The following is a 17,694-nucleotide window of genomic DNA, read 5'->3' on the forward strand; positions in this document are numbered from 1 at the left end:
AATATAATTTTTTTATAATTTCATTATTACTTTCACCGATAATTATAAACATTAAACTTAAAATTATTATATGCTGCACTTTAAGTAACATTTAGTAAAAATTCATTAAAAAAAATTTAAAAAGAATATTTTAATTTGAGACATTAGTTCAAGACGTTTTTAAATATAAATATAAGTTAAACTTATTAAATAATACTATAAAAAGGAAAATAAAGGAAATATTAGTATTTAGAATAGTTACAAACAAATTTTTATTAACTATATATAAAAAAATTTACAATATTTATAAAGCAAGAAAAACATATACACGTTATATACTTATTTAACATGTGTTTATGTTTAGGTAAATTTATATTATTAGATTGGTGAAAGTATTTTAGTCTTTTATGAAAGCAAATTTCTAGCAACGCTAATCGCATTGAAGAATTAAGTATTTAAATTTCATCGCATTGATTCATTTTGAGCTCATTTAGCGTATCATTGAAACGCGACCATTCATCACGTGACGGTTGCGCCAAGTGCTCAGCCACATCGTATACATATAATTTACCCGCATCATCGCCTACAGTTAGATGCAGACCCGATGGAGTCCACGAAACGCGATTGAGCGCTGGCGCACCATCGACAGTTACTGATACTGTGGGTACTTCGGTATCTTGATTAAGATTCCATAAATCAAGTCGACCGCTACCATCAACAGCAGCGAACAAAGCCGGATGAATGGGTGACCAAGCAACATCCATAACATAATCAGAATTGTCTTCGAATGAGTAAAGTGGTTTAGTATCCTAAAAGTTAATAAGAGGAAATATTAATATACATATAAAATATATAAACATTAATTTAGGTGTTATAATATATATATACTAATTAACCTAAAATGCTTAAACTTTTTTAATAACTTTTAAAATAAATACTTCATAATGAGATAGAATTACAAATTAAATATTGAAGTAAGAGTAAGAATTGGTTTAATATAAGCTTTCTATTTAAATTCTATACAAATTAAGATATTAGCAATATCTTAATTGCAATTAAGATATTCCTAGTATATTTTAAAAGCTAAATTTTGACCATAATTATTAAAAACAGACCACATCAACTCCCCAAATATTCTGTTTTTCTATAATTTTAAAATTATTAAATAATACTGTATTATATTTCATTTTATTCGATTCTACTCTACTTCATTAATTTCAAATTAAATTAATTTAATTCAATTCAATTCAAATAATTCCATTCAAATTAATAGCATTCTATTCTGTTTGTATTCTATTCCTATTCAATTCTATTTCTATTCTATTTATATTCAATTTTTTATTATTAATTATTTTTGCCGAAAGCTACGCTTTTTATGACAACAAAGAAGCTATTTTTAAAAGTTAGAAGAATTCGAACAACAAAGAAAAGACAAGAACAAAAATTTAGTCGCTGTTTCAAGCATTGCCAAATACTTGGCAAATAAATTTCAATAAATTAACAAATTAATTAAATTTTTGTTCTTGTCTTTTCTTTGCTATACGAATCCTTATAATTTATATTCAATACTATTTATACTCAATTCTATTGCATTCTATAAGAACTTGTTACCTTTAATGACCACAATTTAATTGTCCAGTCAATCGAAGAAGTTAGGAACAGATGACTAAAATCAGGAGAGGATTGATTATAATGCGTAGAAATGCCCGTAACTGGTCCTAAATGCTTTTCATATACTTCATTAACACCAGAACGTATGCCATGACGTGAAGCTTTAAGAAAATAACAACAACAAAAAAAAAAAATAAATAAAATCAAACTGAATAATAAATTTATTCGATACATACCCGAATAAACGTAACCATCTTCACTGCCCATAACTAAACTATTAATCTCAGTAGCTGGAAATGCCATACATGTAATAGCAATGGCTTTCGATTGCCTCTGTTGTAACTCTAAAGTATCCTGTGGTTGCGATAACATATCCAAACTCCAGGAACATAATTTTCCATCCGACGATATTGATATAACATTATGAGCATTTTGTGTGCCGACCATTTGTAAACAATATACCGGATGTGTGTGTGCAGTAGCACTAAGCGGTGTGCGTTGAATTGGCGTACGTTTCTGTACACGATTATCCCACAAAACTATCTGTCCAGAATATGTGCCACCGAGTATTAAATTAGGATTAAATTTGGCGAAACAGGTAGACATGACAGCACTTTGACAATGGAAAATATCTTCTGGAGTATGTTTCTTGAATTTAGTATTCCAAACCATAACAACACCATCAGGCTCATTGGGACTTTCCTAAATTTAGAATATATGCAAATTTTATATGAAATATATATTTATATGTAAATATACGTACTTCATTATTATGATAAGATGCTACTACTAGCTCAGGAAAGTGAGTTGACCAGTCCATAGATGTGATGCAACGATTTTTTGACCAGCGATCATCATAGAATACACGATTCAGAGAGAGTCGTGCATGAGAACGCTCATCATTTCCATCCTCATTATCACCACCACCAATATAGTCCATATAAATATCTACATTTTCAGAGAGTGCACGCTCAATAACGCGCCCTGCACGTAATACAAACCTTTGGAAGTCTCCGGATAATATGATCATTTGTTTTTGTTCTTCTGACAGTTCCTTAACTGAAATTTATTATATATGTTTCCATATGAGTGACAGAGTCAGTTCCTTAAATTTAATGAAAACTCACTTTCTTTCTTTTCCTCTTGTTCTTTTTTCTGTTCTAAGGGTGTTATAGCCGGTGCAACATCTTTTACAGTTGGTAGACCATGTGTTAAGTAACCAGGGGGTAGCTTCGATGAAAAACCATGATCCAAATGTGGTAGAGAGCTCTCTTCATCATCTCCTTGGGCATCAAATGCAAGCACTGTTTAAGGTATAAAACTAACACAGCTAGAGGAACATGACAATCGACAGAACAGGAACAAATTCTACTTCTTTGATTTTTGGTTTGTTTTCGTTTCGTTTTTGCATTTAATTTAATGTAATCGATTTTTAATTGGCTTTTTAAGTAAATTTACGACGAAAATTACAAGTCCCTAACAGTACGAATACAGGGTGCGATAAAGCGGTGATATACTTAAAGTTTAATGCTGTAGTTCGGTATGACATTTAAGTAATGTTAATGATGATTTTGTGCGCTATTAAACGTGCGGGTAGTGCTTATATATATATAAGGAATGGACTTTAATATTCTGTAGAAGAAGATATATTTCACATACAATTTTATAGTCATATGAAATAAATAGCGTTTTCTGAAGTCCTTTCAATACTATATATATCATAATGTCCAAAAGTAATATTGGAAAAACAAATGTTTTTTACATTTATAATGTTTAATACTGTAGGTGTATATTTTATATGTGTAGTAGGTATATTATTTAAAATTTATCATTGCAAACCTATAAATTATATTAGAATAAAAGAGATTAGAACAGATAACAGTATTTAGTTGTATTGTACTAGCTGTATTATAACACGGTTCTGGTCTTTCTATAAAGCAGAGCACTGTGACTATAGGAGATTTTTTATAATATTTGTATGGTCAACCTTAGAGGCTGATCTGGAAGTCAGGGTATATATATATGGAAATGATTTATATGAGAATGATATCAAAAGAGGGCAGGAGTTTCTAGAACTGATTAAAACCGTTCACTCAAAGACATTATGACCAGAACTGTCCTTTACTACTTGGAAGAGTTGACATTTTCTTGTTGAGAAGATTATTTATATAATGCATTTCTATTTGAACTGGAGACATACTTGAATCATGTAATAGTGATGAAATATCGTTTATCATTAATTCAAATCTTGTGTTTAGATTAAACTCGAACAGTACTTAAAGTTGGTTCATTCATAAGTAAAGACTATACAGAATTGTAAGTACATAATTAATATTAATAATTAATACTATAGTATTATAAGTAGTTAATAGTACTTCAGGAGTAAGATTTGACCTCTAAATAAAATCAAGATATGAAGTATTATATTATATAGTTCTTACTCTCTCAAAAAAAGTATTAATCAATAATAAATTTACTTTTGCTTTAATTATGAAAAGTACGGTTAGAGTTCTTAACCTCTTACAAATGTAACTGATAATTGAGTTGGGAAAAATAATTTTGTTAAATTAAAGAAAAATTATTTCTTCGTAGGTAGGTACATGTGCCAGATCGTCTTATATAAATAAGATCGGCTCACTTAAGCCCGAGAATTGGACCCATTACATAGATATATATGCATATAAATATAAAAGCATGCTAACACTTTCAGGAGATGCCTATATAAGAAATCGCTTCATTGCTTTAGTAGAGCAGATAGATAATGCTTATGTTAGTAATAACGGACAGACATTTTAGAAACGAAAACCCTAAAGGAGATGTGTACCTTTTGACAAGTGTTGGGTACTGACAAAGCAGATAAGAACATTTTTCCATTTCACCTCTGACCAACAGCTACGACTGTTGTCGTTGTCTACTCATATATTATTTTCTTATATCATAACCTGTCTTCAAGCATATTTAACATTTAAATTTAACATTATTTCTGAGTTTTATTTAAAATTTGCACAATTTATTGTTTGATTTTGTTTAATATTAGCTTTTTATTATGATTCGCTGTTATATTCTCCATTTGTTTTTTTTTTTGAATATGTTACTTCCATATGTGGTGTCACAATGTAATGTGAGGCATTATCCCTCAAGTGAAGTTCAGTGATCTATTTTTCACAAGCGTCAAATAGTCGTTTGAAACCGACTTCTAATTGAAGAGCGAGAAAGGAGAGTATGATTATATCTTTTCAAGTTTGCTACATAGACAAATTTAAAAACCGAAAAATTAACCCATCAATGTAATTTCGGGCTTAGAAGCATTTTATTATTAAAGTAAATATGTTATATATATTAAAGTGGAGATTTTAACTCATATATTTGTATTTCACATTTAATATTTATATTTTAAAGAGTTTTATGGTAGTTTAAAGAATTTTTTCTATTTGGTTATAGATGGGTTGTTCTTTTATAATTATTAATTTGATTTATTGCATTAACGACAACTTAAATAAAAATACCTTATTTGGATTATATTGTATATTTGATTATGATTAGAACATAAATTATTTTAATATGAAGCTGCAATTAGCAATAAATTAGCAAAATAATAATAGTGCAAAATGGTTAGCCACATTTATATATGTCGATCGTAAATTCATTACCGATTTCTAATAATGTTATATATATTTTATTAAATGCTTCTTAATTCTTTATAAAATATTTAATAAATAATATTAATAATGCAGTTAATTACCTTGTTTACACTGTGAAAGTTAAATTAGAAATGTTTTTAAGTAGAACGGGCAATAAGTAAATGCTGTTGTTTTTGCTTTAGATTACAGTAAAAACTCGTTTAACAAACATAGTCTGTATAATTTTCATATATAATATAATAATTAAATAAATAATTCTTAAGCAATTGCAATCAATATTTACAAATTCTGCCAACCAAACACCTGAACACTGCACAGCGTCGAATAAAGAAACATCTGTGTTTGTAAAAACGAGTTTTGACTGTATCACAGTTTTCATTGCTGGTATGGTAGAAAAACTGACATTAGATGACATTACACAAGTAAGTTATGTTATCTGCATTCACATGAGTTTAGGGCGTGTGTGTGTATTACTTTAGTGTAAATTTAGTATTTTTTATACTAATAGACAAGTGTAAATGTCATTTGATGTTTTGTGTAATGTGTGTATCCAAATGCACAAATATATAATTCAAAATGTACACAGATGATAACAATTTGTACATTTTTTTGTATTTTTTTTATTATTTATAAAAATTTACAGTAAAAATATTGGTTGTATCACAAGAATGAAATCATATTCACTAAAAGCCAATTTCAATGTATTTCATTAATGTTTGCTGTATTTATAATATATATATATATATATATATATATCTGACTTGTGGTGAAAGTGAAAAGTAAATCATATTAATAACTTGCAAATTTCTCCACCCAGTTTATATAAAAAAGTCTTTATTACTATATTATGTATATTTTATATTTAAACTTAAATTAATTATTGTTTCTCATTGCTTAAGTGCTAGACTTTAAAATAGGAAATAATAGTTCACATGTATTTGAGTATGTACGCTTGTTGGTGTATGTCGAGTGTCATGAGGTCCTGTTGTGGCACCAAATAGAGACGAGAGACCACACAAGCACCGACCAATGAATACAAAATTAGGAACACATAGCTTTTGCTTTTTTCTTTTCCAAATATTTGAAATTAATATAAATAAAACAAAACAAATGAAAAATGATTTATAATTAAAATTTTTAAACCATTTGGAGATAGTTTAAGAGACAATATTTTCTAAAGGATTTTTTTTTATATATATATAAAGTCTTAAGGATATTTTTAAAAGTAAATATCAGTAAATGAACATATAAACATATTAAAACTGAACGTTATGGGGTTTCTCTCACAAGCTGCTAAATCGCTCATTATTTTTGGATAGTAAATTAACCTTATGCGAGAGTACGCTCTCACACACGTCAACACCAGGGTGCATAAGAGTATCAAGTGTTCACACTTATTTCTGAAAAAATTGGATATGGTGATGGGTTGCTCATCACCAAAAAATTGTAGAACTTATAGACACAGCTCAAGAAAAGTAAAACTACTAATAGATCACTGCTAATAGATCACTAAGGGCCATTTTGGTACTATGCTACACTGAGAGAAGAGGACTGCAGTCAGTAAGTAAGTGAGAAAATGAAGATTAACCAAAATACTGTTTTAGACCATTCGCATAAAATTCACATTTTATTAGATAAAATTTGCATCTGCTAGTCCCTGTTGAAAGGAGCAAATTGAAACTTTTAAGCGTTCAGCAATAGACGATGCAAAGTGGATTATATACTATAACATAATGTTGTACAAAAATGGTCTTTGTAATAAAATAATAAAGCTCCACAAACGGTACTGAAATTGGAATTAATGCCAATAAAGTTTATACTATGTATTTGGTAGACTTTTAAGTGCATCCTTCTTAAGGACCTAGAATTAACTAAACAGAAAAATGTTGAAAAGAAATTTGTAAACTCAGACCGAAATTATTTAATTTTACTAGTTCATTCGTTACGGTAGTTTATCCACCCAGCGGTCTCAAATAAAAAATAAGACCTTGGTTAGAAAGTTTTTATATATCCATTCTGACATTAATCCGTCAAATTATTATTTGCTTTCATTGCAGTAATAGCCTCTTAGTAGCGTATGATTTTACCATAATAAAAGAGAGATGTAAAGAAGTTATCGTTTATTCTCATTTTAGCAACTGTGTCTTACTGGCTTAATAATAGAGAGCTTTAAGGATGGCCCTGACCGTGAAAAGCTGGGTGATCAAAAAAGGATTATATTTTAAATTAAAAAAACTTCTAATTTTGACTAGAGTTAGGGTCGAAACTTCGTTATTCAAGTCGTCTACATATTGTTTTACATATATATATAAATCTATTTATATAAATATCCTTAAGACATTTTTATATTTACTAAAGGGTAAATGAATATTGAAATTTTTGATATAAGAGGAAAGGCACTTTAAACAGAAAAATAATAATTAAAAAAAAAAGTTAAAAAGATAATTTGCCCCAAGAAATGATCCTATGCATTAATGAAAGTTAATAGAGTTTTAATAGAATTAGTTTCAGTTTGTGTTACATAGTAGCGACTTTGGTGAAATGAGTGAGTTGAGATACAAGATATTGCAAACGGTTAGATACAAAATTCAAACTGTTACCATAAAAATTAGTACCTTTTGAGTAATTAATTTGTTTGTTTTTTTTTCTTGGTCACCACTATGAAACTTGATTAATATTAGTATATTGATTAGTATAATATATATATAAAATAAATATATATACAAATGCAGAAACGTTTAAGATATGTATGAGCAACGTCACTTGGAATATGAAGTATTAGTTTTTAAGACATGCTTTTTTAATTTTGTTATTATATGTAGGTTTTATTTTAAAGCTTTTCATTTAAATTTAAAGTTTTTTTTAAATATTATTATTATACATAAAAATAATTTTATATTCTATATTCCATAATATATTATTGCTTGAGGATTAGATTACGATATTTTAGGTTATAATTATAATTCCATATATATGATAAAAATATATGATATATATAGGTATATATATACTATATACGAATTTATTCAATTTTTTTTTATCATGAGGATTTGGTTTAATATTGTTTTATTTTAAAATCTGCCTAGAGATCCAGTTCCTTTCAAACAAATAGGGAACTAGTTCATTATTATTATATTAAGTAGTTCTCTTTTAATTAAAAATTCTGAATTTTAGTAATTCAGTTGTATGTTCACTATAGAACTAAATTTTTAAAGTAAAATATTTTTTATACAATGAGCAATTTAAAAAAAGTCAAGTCTCCTGCGATACGATTTTACCTATGGTATACATAATATAAACCAAATAGGAAACACTCTTATTATCTTATAAAAAAAATTTTTATTCTTTTATAATTTTATTAAAAATTAGAATTTCAAATTATGTTTCGTTAAAGTATGATTTAACTAAATCATATCTTTTTAAACCACCATAATGAACTATTGAATTAAAAGAACGAGTTTACTCGTTGGAGATAAATATTTTGGACACCACAATGAACCATAGCATTAAAAGAAAGAGTTAACTCATTGAAGATAAATAATTCGGTCATCCTAATGAGGGATTAAAACAAGTTAGCTTGAATTTGGAACGAGTTAATTCGATGGAGATAAATAATGTGATCAGCTCAATTAATATCTTTTTAAATTACACCATAATGAACTATTGAATTAAAAGAACGAGTTTACTCGTTGGAGATAAATTGTATGGACACCACAATGAACCATAGCATTAAAAGAAAGAGTTAACTCATTGAAGATAAATAATTCGGTTATCCTAATAAGGAATTAAAACAAATTAGATTGAATTGGGAACGAGTTAGTTTGATGGAGATAAATAATGTGATCAGCTCAATTAATTACTGGATTAAAGGAATGAGTTAATTCGATTGAGCTAAATAATGTGACGAGGAAGATGAAGATAAATAATTCGGTCACCTTAATGAAGGATTAAATTAAAGGAACGAGATAGCTCGGTGGAGGTAAATAATGTGATCATTAATTATAGGATTAAAATAATGAGTTTATTCGATTGAGCTAAAGAATGTGATGAGTTCATATAACTATTGGACCAAAGAAATAAGTTACGTTGATGAATATAAATAATTTACTCACTTTAATAAATAATATGTTAATTCAGTGAAAATAAATGATCTTGTTACCTCAATTAACCATAGAAATTAAATAACGAGTTAACTCGATGAATAAGAATAATCGGATCACCTTAATGAATTATTAAATATAAATAACTAGTAATAAATTCAATAAAGATTTATAAGCTGATCCCTGCAATGAATAATGGATTAAATATATAAAGATAAGTAATCTGATATTCATTGAGTAAAATAGTGAGTTAACTATATTAACTATATTAATAGTGAGTTACTGCATTAATATAAAGATAAACTTTGATGTATCAAAATATTAAAATATTCGTTCATTTAAGGAGTGTGATATATGTTAATTAGTGAAAAATGTTATCGATGCTATTTGGTTATATAAAGACTTAATAAGAATATTTAATAATGTATTAAAAAAAATGCAACAATTTGATTTGTTAAAGAAATATATTATTGACATTATGTTTATCTATACTAGTCACTAGTCAATGATATAAACAATGTGTTTGGATATGATCTACCTATATAAACTGAAGAACATTTACTGCTTTACAGAAAATCTAGAAGAGCTCGCAATAGTGGTGAGGTAATGGAACCCTTTTGGCTACTAAGGAATTCACTCATAAGGAGAACAATAGAACTACATATCTACCTAAACAATATCGCTGATGATCAACTAATGTTTTACAACATCGATATATATTTTCTTCATAACTTTAATAAGTTTCTGAATATAGTAAGCGTATTTTACATATATATTATAGAATAGCCTTTCAGTTTTAACTCTTTCATGTGAAAGCAATAAATAAAAGAATAGTATATACAGCCAAAGCTTTAAGCAACTCTGCTCCATTAAGAATTAAGAACAAAAGTAGGAAATTAGTATGGAAAATGAAAACCGGGGACAAGCAACATGGCACAATACAGAGCGATATCGCTTTATGAGAATGTTCGTTTAACACAGTTTTAACTGCATAAATGATTGGAATGAAGATATATTACACAATAATTAATTAATTATAACAAGTTCTTTTAAACGGATACCAACGGGATCAGCAATTCAGTCTGGTTAAAAGAACGAAAATGAAAACTGGGGACTATCAATATTGCACGACTAGAAGGGATAACTGGTTACTATATTTTATCAATTTTTATTTCATAATAATTGAATTATAGTAAATATATACAAATATTTAAAGTAAATGATCAAAACTTTGTTTCTATGTTATAAGAATTATAATTATTATATACATATGTATATATATTTCTATGTTTTTAAATTTATGGGAGCATCTATTTAACAGACTTTTCGCTGAATAAATTTCGTACGCATAAAACTTCGTTTCTATGTATTTAGAAATATATTTATACATATTTCTATGTTTTTGGGTGTGCCACTATATAATAGATTTTTTGCTGTATAACTTTTGCATGCTTAACACTTCGTTTCTATGTATTTAGAAATATATTTATATATATATATATATATATTTCTATGTTTTTGGGTGTGCTACTATATAAGACTTTTCGGTGTATAACTTTTGCATGCTTAAAACTTTGTTTCTATGTATTTAGAAATATTCTTATAAATATGTATATATATTTCCACATTTCGGTGTCTTCATAAGGACTTCTATTTAACAGATTTTTCACTTTAGCATGCTTAAAACTTTATTTTTATGTTTTTAGAAATATATTTAAAAATATATATTTCTATGTTTTTGAATGTGCCTTTATGAGCGCCTCTACTTAATAGACTGTATAAATTTAGCATACTTTAAAGAAAATTAAGAACTTAAATTTAAATGAAAAGCTTTCTCAAGTAGTTAGAATACATGTGGTATATATAAATAGTATATAATAATAATAGTACTTAAAATTATTTAGCAACTCAAACCATAGACAATACACGGAAAATTATAATTGACAAATACAAAAACAATACAAAAGCGCAGTAAATGCCAGTTGAGAAAAGTGTTGCGTGGTTGTTTTCATTAATTTTTGTTTTTTTTTTTTGTTTTTAATTTTCCGAAATTTCACCTTCATAAGTTTGGTGAAAAACATTTTGAATTGTTTTATTTAATAAAAAAAAATAGAGTTAATTTTGATAAAGATCATTTTAAATAATATTCAAAATGAATTCAAACGTTCCTATTTTGCTTCATGTCGATTCCTTCTTCACTGTTCAATGGCAAAAGATACCTACCTGTGAATTCATCCTCCCATTCTAAACCCGGATTAAGATTGTACTCATCTTGAAAATAGAAAATAAATGAAGTTTTTTGTTGTTGTTTTTAACTAGCAAATTTAATGTCATAGATATTAGAAAAAAATTTGTTTTTAATGAAAATCAACTAATTTAGGAAATCCCCAATTTAACTTGCAAGCAATTTTTTTTTTAATTCTATTATAAAATTTTTTATAAAAATTATAAATTTTAATTTTTTTATGAATTTTTAAATAAAACAAATTTTATAGTTTAATAATAGAATAATAAGTGAACATGCAATATTCATTTTGCGATTGAGCATTAGAAACACACAATATTTATGTGAAACAATTTGAACAAATGTTTGCCAATGGGAGTAAATAGTCTCTGCTGTTTAACATCGTTATAAAATGTTTATATATATAAAATTATATTAATTAAAAAGAACTTATAATATAATTAAAATATAGTTAACTTAAAATATCATTATCAGTTATTATTAAATGTAATAATACGAATTCAATAATTATTTTTAAGATATAAACGAAAACCTACTTCTAGAAATTAAACTCTAGCAAAGAAGTAAAATTAACAAAATTAATAAATAATAATTATTAAAAAATATATATATTTACCAATTATAAAATGGGTGGAGAAGAGTGTGTTTTAATATTTACATAAAAAATTAAGAAAGTCACAACTAACTGAAGTGCTGACTTTTTGTTTTATTATAATATATATATTTAAAGAAAATAAAACGAAACAAAAAACAACTAAAAATTAAAGTAACATGAATTATACAATATAAAAAAATTATTTTATATTTTTTTTTTTTTTTTGAATTAATTACTAACAACTACGCTACACACAAAGAAACACAAAACATTTTCTTTGAAGCAAACAAGAAACAATTAAACTTACCATAATAATCCGTTGCATGAGCTAGAAATAAAAACATAAAAATATATATTTAGTTAGAAATATGTTTCAAAAATTATATATTATAAAAGTAAACTAATAACTTTTTTATTATAATTATTAATTTTTAAATAATCGATTTGCCAAAACTGTTTGTTTAAATATTTTTATAATAATGAAAACATAAAAATATATATTTAATTAGATATATGACTTAATTATTATATATATTATAAAATTATAATTATATATTATATATATTATAAAATTATAATTATATATTATAAAAATAAATTAATAATTTTTTTTATTAGAAGTATTAGTTTTTTAATAATCGATTTGCAAAAACTGTTTGTTTAAATATTTTTATAATAATAAAACCATAAATAAATAAAAATATATAAATATATATTTAATTACAGATATGATTTAATTATTATATATATTATAAAATTATAATTATATATTATAAAAATAAAATTATAATTTTATTACTAAATATTAGTTTTAAATAATCGATTGCAAAAATTTTTGTTTAAAATTTTTAATAATATAAAAATATAAATAAATAAAAATAAAAAATATATTTATTACAGATATGATTAATAATATATATTTATAAAATTATAACATAATAATTAAAAAATAAAGAAATTTTTTTTATTATTAGTTTTAAATAATCGATTAGGTTAAAAAACTGTTTATTGAAAAATTTTATAATAATAAAATATTAAATAATAATTTTTTATTCTATAAAACATTAAATAAATAAATTGCTTTTCAATATTATGTGCAGAATGTATGAAAGTTGCTAAAAATATTAATTATATATATTTTAGTCATTTTATTTTTATTTTTTTAGTATATTAGTACCTTTACGTGGTCTCCACCAATCCTCCATATATCCTGACAGAGGTGAGGAATGGCAAGAAAGAACTAAATTTGTTATTTTATTACATTATAATTTTCAGTTAATTTTTAAAAATATTTTAACAATGATTAATGGATACTGAAACTATGGGGAACAGCTTAAACAAGAGGGGGACACTCGTTATAAATGTAGAAGATTGGAACTAATAAAATAATATTTTTTGTTTATATACATTGTATATACTATAATATGAATAATTAATGCATTTATATGGTAAATACACAACAAAAATTGTTTTTCAAATAATATCGGTTTTTGGAAATTTATACAGAGTTTAATAATCAAAATAAATGTATTTGCAATATAAATTGTGTATTTTTATATATTATTATAATATATTGATTATGTTGTATGTATTGAAAAATTATTCAGAGTTTTAAAAATGTAAAATATTTTTTAATAATGCATTAACAGTTTAATTGTGTGCTTTCATAGGTTATATCATTAAGATTGTGTGATTTGAAAATGTTACAGAAGTGTTTGAGTTTTATTATATGTATTATATATTTTATATCCTTATACATATATATATTTTTTTTAAATAAAAATATGTAATAAATGTTAAAGAAATTATTTTTATGTAAAATGTTCTAATAAAATATTAAATCTGGCTACGTAATAGCGACGATTCTAAGGTGTCACTTAGGACATTTTGATCTATTGTAGTACCACACAAAATTCGATGAGTTTAAAACCATTTGGAATTTTTAATAAAATTTAAGGTAGTCTTTTGAAAAAGACCTGGTAGCTAAGATTCTTTGGAAAGTAATTGCTTGTTATGTTTAATATACATCGCGTTAGAGCTATGCTTTGACAAAGCAGATTTGGCGCACCTCTCATGTCTTCCTTATAGCATGGATATTATCTATTCAACAGTCTACTATAAGCCATCAGTAGACTCGCTATTAAACTGATATCTTTACTGGACATTTTAATGAATTCACTGAATTTCTTTTTATTTAAGAAGGGCTAACATGAGTACAGATATTGTAGATACATTTCGATTTGTGCTTAATTGTTCGTTATACAATAAGATAGTTTGCTTGCATGTTTGTTATGGTATGTGTTGGTTTTGCAAATATTTCAAAATTGTTCGTAAAGCAATGATATCTTGTTTAAAGATATGTATCCGTTAAATATAGTTCAAAGCTGACTTCAGCTCAAATAATGCCCCGTTGTGATATCACGGATTAGTATTGTACTCAGAAGAACTGTAGTGCTCAGTATATACACAACACTGAAAAGCATGACTACACTCCAAATGAAAATGAACTAACCTAACAAGCCTGTAAGCTTGGCAAAGTTCCAAAATTCGCAGGAGGATCCAAATATTTTAAATCGTCTTCTAATGGACACTGACACATGAGGTGGAATACAGTTCTGTCCCCATCCGCAGACATCACCATTCGGACAAAAGTCATTATAGATTAAAACCCAGTCACATAGCTTGTCTTCGTAGTAGGCTGTGACCTAAATATAAGTCTAATTGTAAATTGGAATGAACTCAAGAACTGCAAAGCAGCTTGACTGTTTGATGATATAAATATATATTATTACTAAATTAGTTACCTAACTCAAGATTTACTTTTTTTTAAAGCAATAACTGTTGATTATAAGAAAAACTATAATACACATTGTAAAATGTTTAGAAAACAAAATTTAATAATATAAACTTAAATAGTCAATAAAAAATAAAAATAAATAATCTAAAAAACAAAATATTTAGGTGGGATTTGAAAAAAAAAACGTTGTAACAACATATAAGGTTAGTAGTTTGAAAGAACAAACCTATCTATAATTTTTCACTATTATAATGTAAATTTATTACTATGTAGTGGTAAAATTATATATATTTGAATTTCATATATATTAATTTAAGTATAAAAGAATATTTGTCTTTTTACAATAAAGATAAACAAAACATGCAATGAATAGTAGATATAGTTTAGTTAAAATTTCAGAGTTTTTTTTTAATTAAATTCAGTGAAATATTTATAAATAAGTTTAATTATAAGGTTTTGAAAAGTAGTGAACTACAACAACAAAAATTCTTTTTATATTATTTTAATTAATAATATACTTTGATCTTTAAATTAGGCAGAGCACAAGCTCAGTCCTTGGTACTTGCGTCTCAGAAAATTATTTAAGATTTATTAAAGAAATAATTCCAAGACCACTGATGATGGGTATTTGGCCAACAGCTGTCTGGTCAGCCAAAAATTCAATTAATTAAAACAATATAAAAAGAATTTTTGTTGTTGTAATTCACTACTTTCTGAAACTTCTCTATTAAATGCAATAGTTTATATTAAGTAAAATAGTCAGTACCGTCATATTGACCATCAGGTAATCAAATTTAATTTTAATTGTATTAAATTAAAGAAATAGTTAAATTTAATAAGAGTTATAGAAATTTCAGAAACTTTTCTTTTAAATAAATTAAGTAAATTATTTATATATAATGTTAAATTAAAGAAATAGTTTAATTTAATAAGAATTATAGATTTCAGAAACTTTTCTTTTAATTAAATTAGGTAATTTATTTATATATATATATAGAACTTTAATTATGTTAAAGATAGAAACATAGATAGAGATAGTTGAATTTAATAAGAGTTATAGAAACATTCTTTGAAAAAGTAAAAATTGGATGAAAAGCATAGGTTAGACATATGACAAAAACACATTGAAGAAGCAATTAAACTGAAATAGCAACTAAATATTTATATATATAAATATACATAACTAAGCACTTAACAGAATATACCAACCATCACGTTCATGACCTCCAGTACTGTTGGTTTGTGTTTGCTTTGAGTAAACAAGCATCTCTTTAGGTGGAATGTTTGTGGCTTGCACATTATAGATGCTAAGATTAAGTGAATTTTTCTTGCTACCACTGTAAAAATAATTAATATAATAAGTATTTACAATATAGAAAACAAAAATTTACATACTTTACGCCATTCATATTGGTTTGCAGACTTGCATCGGGCGTTTGTGTATTTGAATTATCTGAAGTGATAGATGTGACAGAAGACAATGAAGATAATACTTCAGAAACAGGTGCTACACCCAAAGAGGACAACATTTCATCTAAGTCTCTGTAAAAAATTTATGGAACGTATTTTTTAAACTAGTTGTAAAAAATATATATTTTTAAACATACTTCCGTTGATCCTTATCAACACCAATACCACCGCCTATACGGCCAGCCGCTTCTTCCATATCTTTCATTTCTTTCTCACGTCGTCTACGGTCTTTCTCTTCACGTAAAGCAGCCAATTTGGCTTTTTTACGTTCCAACTCTGCTTTACGATCCATTTTGTTAGATGCGATTTTATTATAAAATCTTCCAATTGGTTTTTTACAATGGTTTTTATTTTATTATCTGTAAGTATTAAAAAGAAAAAAAACACCATAAACAATTATTTCTTGTAAAATTCTTTAAGCCAAATGTGAAAACTTATTATTCACTGTCAGAGTCAGCTTAGGCGCTGTCTCAGTTTTACCAAGTTGATGATGTCACCAGTTCGCTTTAACTTATTATATTTTTTGCTTAATATTTATGGTTATGCATTTACATATCAATAAAATAAATTTAAATATTTTTCGTTGCGATTAAAGTTAATTTTTTTTTAAATATTTTGCAAAAATTCGCAGCTACGTCAATAGCAAAAAAATCAATAATTTTCATTACGTATCGCGTACTCTTTTATATGTTTTATTAAGTGGATGTTTATGACTTAGTATTTAGCAAATTAAAAAAATAAAACTGCAGAGACAAACCTTAATATCTCTTAAAGGTATTTTATTTTAATATTACTTTATTTCTCTATTCAATAAAACATTTTTCACATCAATAACGCACAGTCGATGGATAGAACACATTAATCATTTCGTTGAATGGCGACACCTAGCGTCAAATTAGGGGGTCAGGTAACGATTCACAATTATTTATTCACAATAGTTAAAGAATTCAACTTAAAAATTTGGAAGAGAAAGGAAAGAAACAATTTGTAACATTTTTTCGTTAGAAACTCAAATTTATGAAGAATAATTTATTATTAGTTATATAAGTACTTATTCACGAAACACATTTAATTGTTATTTTACACGTTTCTTTATGGATATACGAGCGCAACTACAAAAACATATATCAAAATAAAATTAAGATTTGCTATGTGAATAGGTTTTTAATGATGCGAGCTAAATGTGTAAAATTACAATCAAGATTGCAATTACTTGTCTCATATAGACAATAAGTCTGTCCACGAGCTACTCGTTG

At 25.8% G+C, this 17,694-nt stretch overlaps 1 protein-coding gene across 12 annotated transcripts; it reads right to left on the bottom strand.

Moving 5' to 3' along the window:
* Nucleotides 1–323: 323 nt before the first annotated feature.
* On the bottom strand, nt 324–17,270 carry LOC119670657 (cytoplasmic dynein 1 intermediate chain). Of its 12 annotated transcripts, XM_038081009.1 has the most exons (12): nt 17,196–17,241; nt 16,576–16,797; nt 16,364–16,510; nt 16,178–16,305; nt 13,349–13,411; nt 12,479–12,499; nt 11,555–11,602; nt 2,718–2,873; nt 2,354–2,649; nt 1,827–2,292; nt 1,591–1,751; nt 324–788 (listed from the first exon to the last, which is right to left on the bottom strand). In XM_038081009.1, the coding sequence occupies exons 2-12, from the start codon at nt 16,728–16,730 to the stop codon at nt 435–437; spliced, it is 1,995 nt and encodes a 664-aa protein (XP_037936937.1). In that variant the 5' UTR covers nt 16,731–16,797; nt 17,196–17,241; the 3' UTR covers nt 324–434. The 12 variants fall into 12 exon arrangements, with proteins under 12 accessions (XP_037936937.1, XP_037936939.1, XP_037936946.1 ...); XM_038081011.1 differs by lacking the exon at nt 17,196–17,241 and having other exon boundaries at nt 13,349–13,381; nt 16,576–16,730; XM_038081016.1 differs by lacking the exon at nt 13,349–13,411 and having other exon boundaries at nt 435–788; nt 2,718–2,870; nt 17,196–17,270.
* Nucleotides 17,271–17,694: the final 424 nt, after the last annotated feature.

Source organism: Teleopsis dalmanni, chromosome 1 (assembly GCF_002237135.1).
Source record: "Teleopsis dalmanni isolate 2A chromosome 1, ASM223713v2, whole genome shotgun sequence".
Taxonomy (NCBI): domain Eukaryota; kingdom Metazoa; phylum Arthropoda; class Insecta; order Diptera; family Diopsidae; genus Teleopsis; species Teleopsis dalmanni.

What these genes read in the sequence shown, in the direction of transcription:
- LOC119670657 (XM_038081009.1), bottom strand. Translation starts at nt 16,730, where the DNA reads ATGGATCGTAAAGCAGAGTTGGAACGTAAAAAAGCCAAATTGGCTGCT. An exon ending in TGGAGGTCATGAACGTGATG is followed by an intron (nt 13,412 to 16,177) that starts GTTGGTATATTC and finishes TAACAAATTTAG; the next exon opens with TTCTTTCTTGCCATTCCTCA. An exon ending in ATGGGAGGATGAATTCACAG is followed by an intron (nt 2,874 to 11,554) that starts GTAGGTATCTTT and finishes TTGATGCCCAAG; the next exon opens with GAGATGATGAAGAGAGCTCT.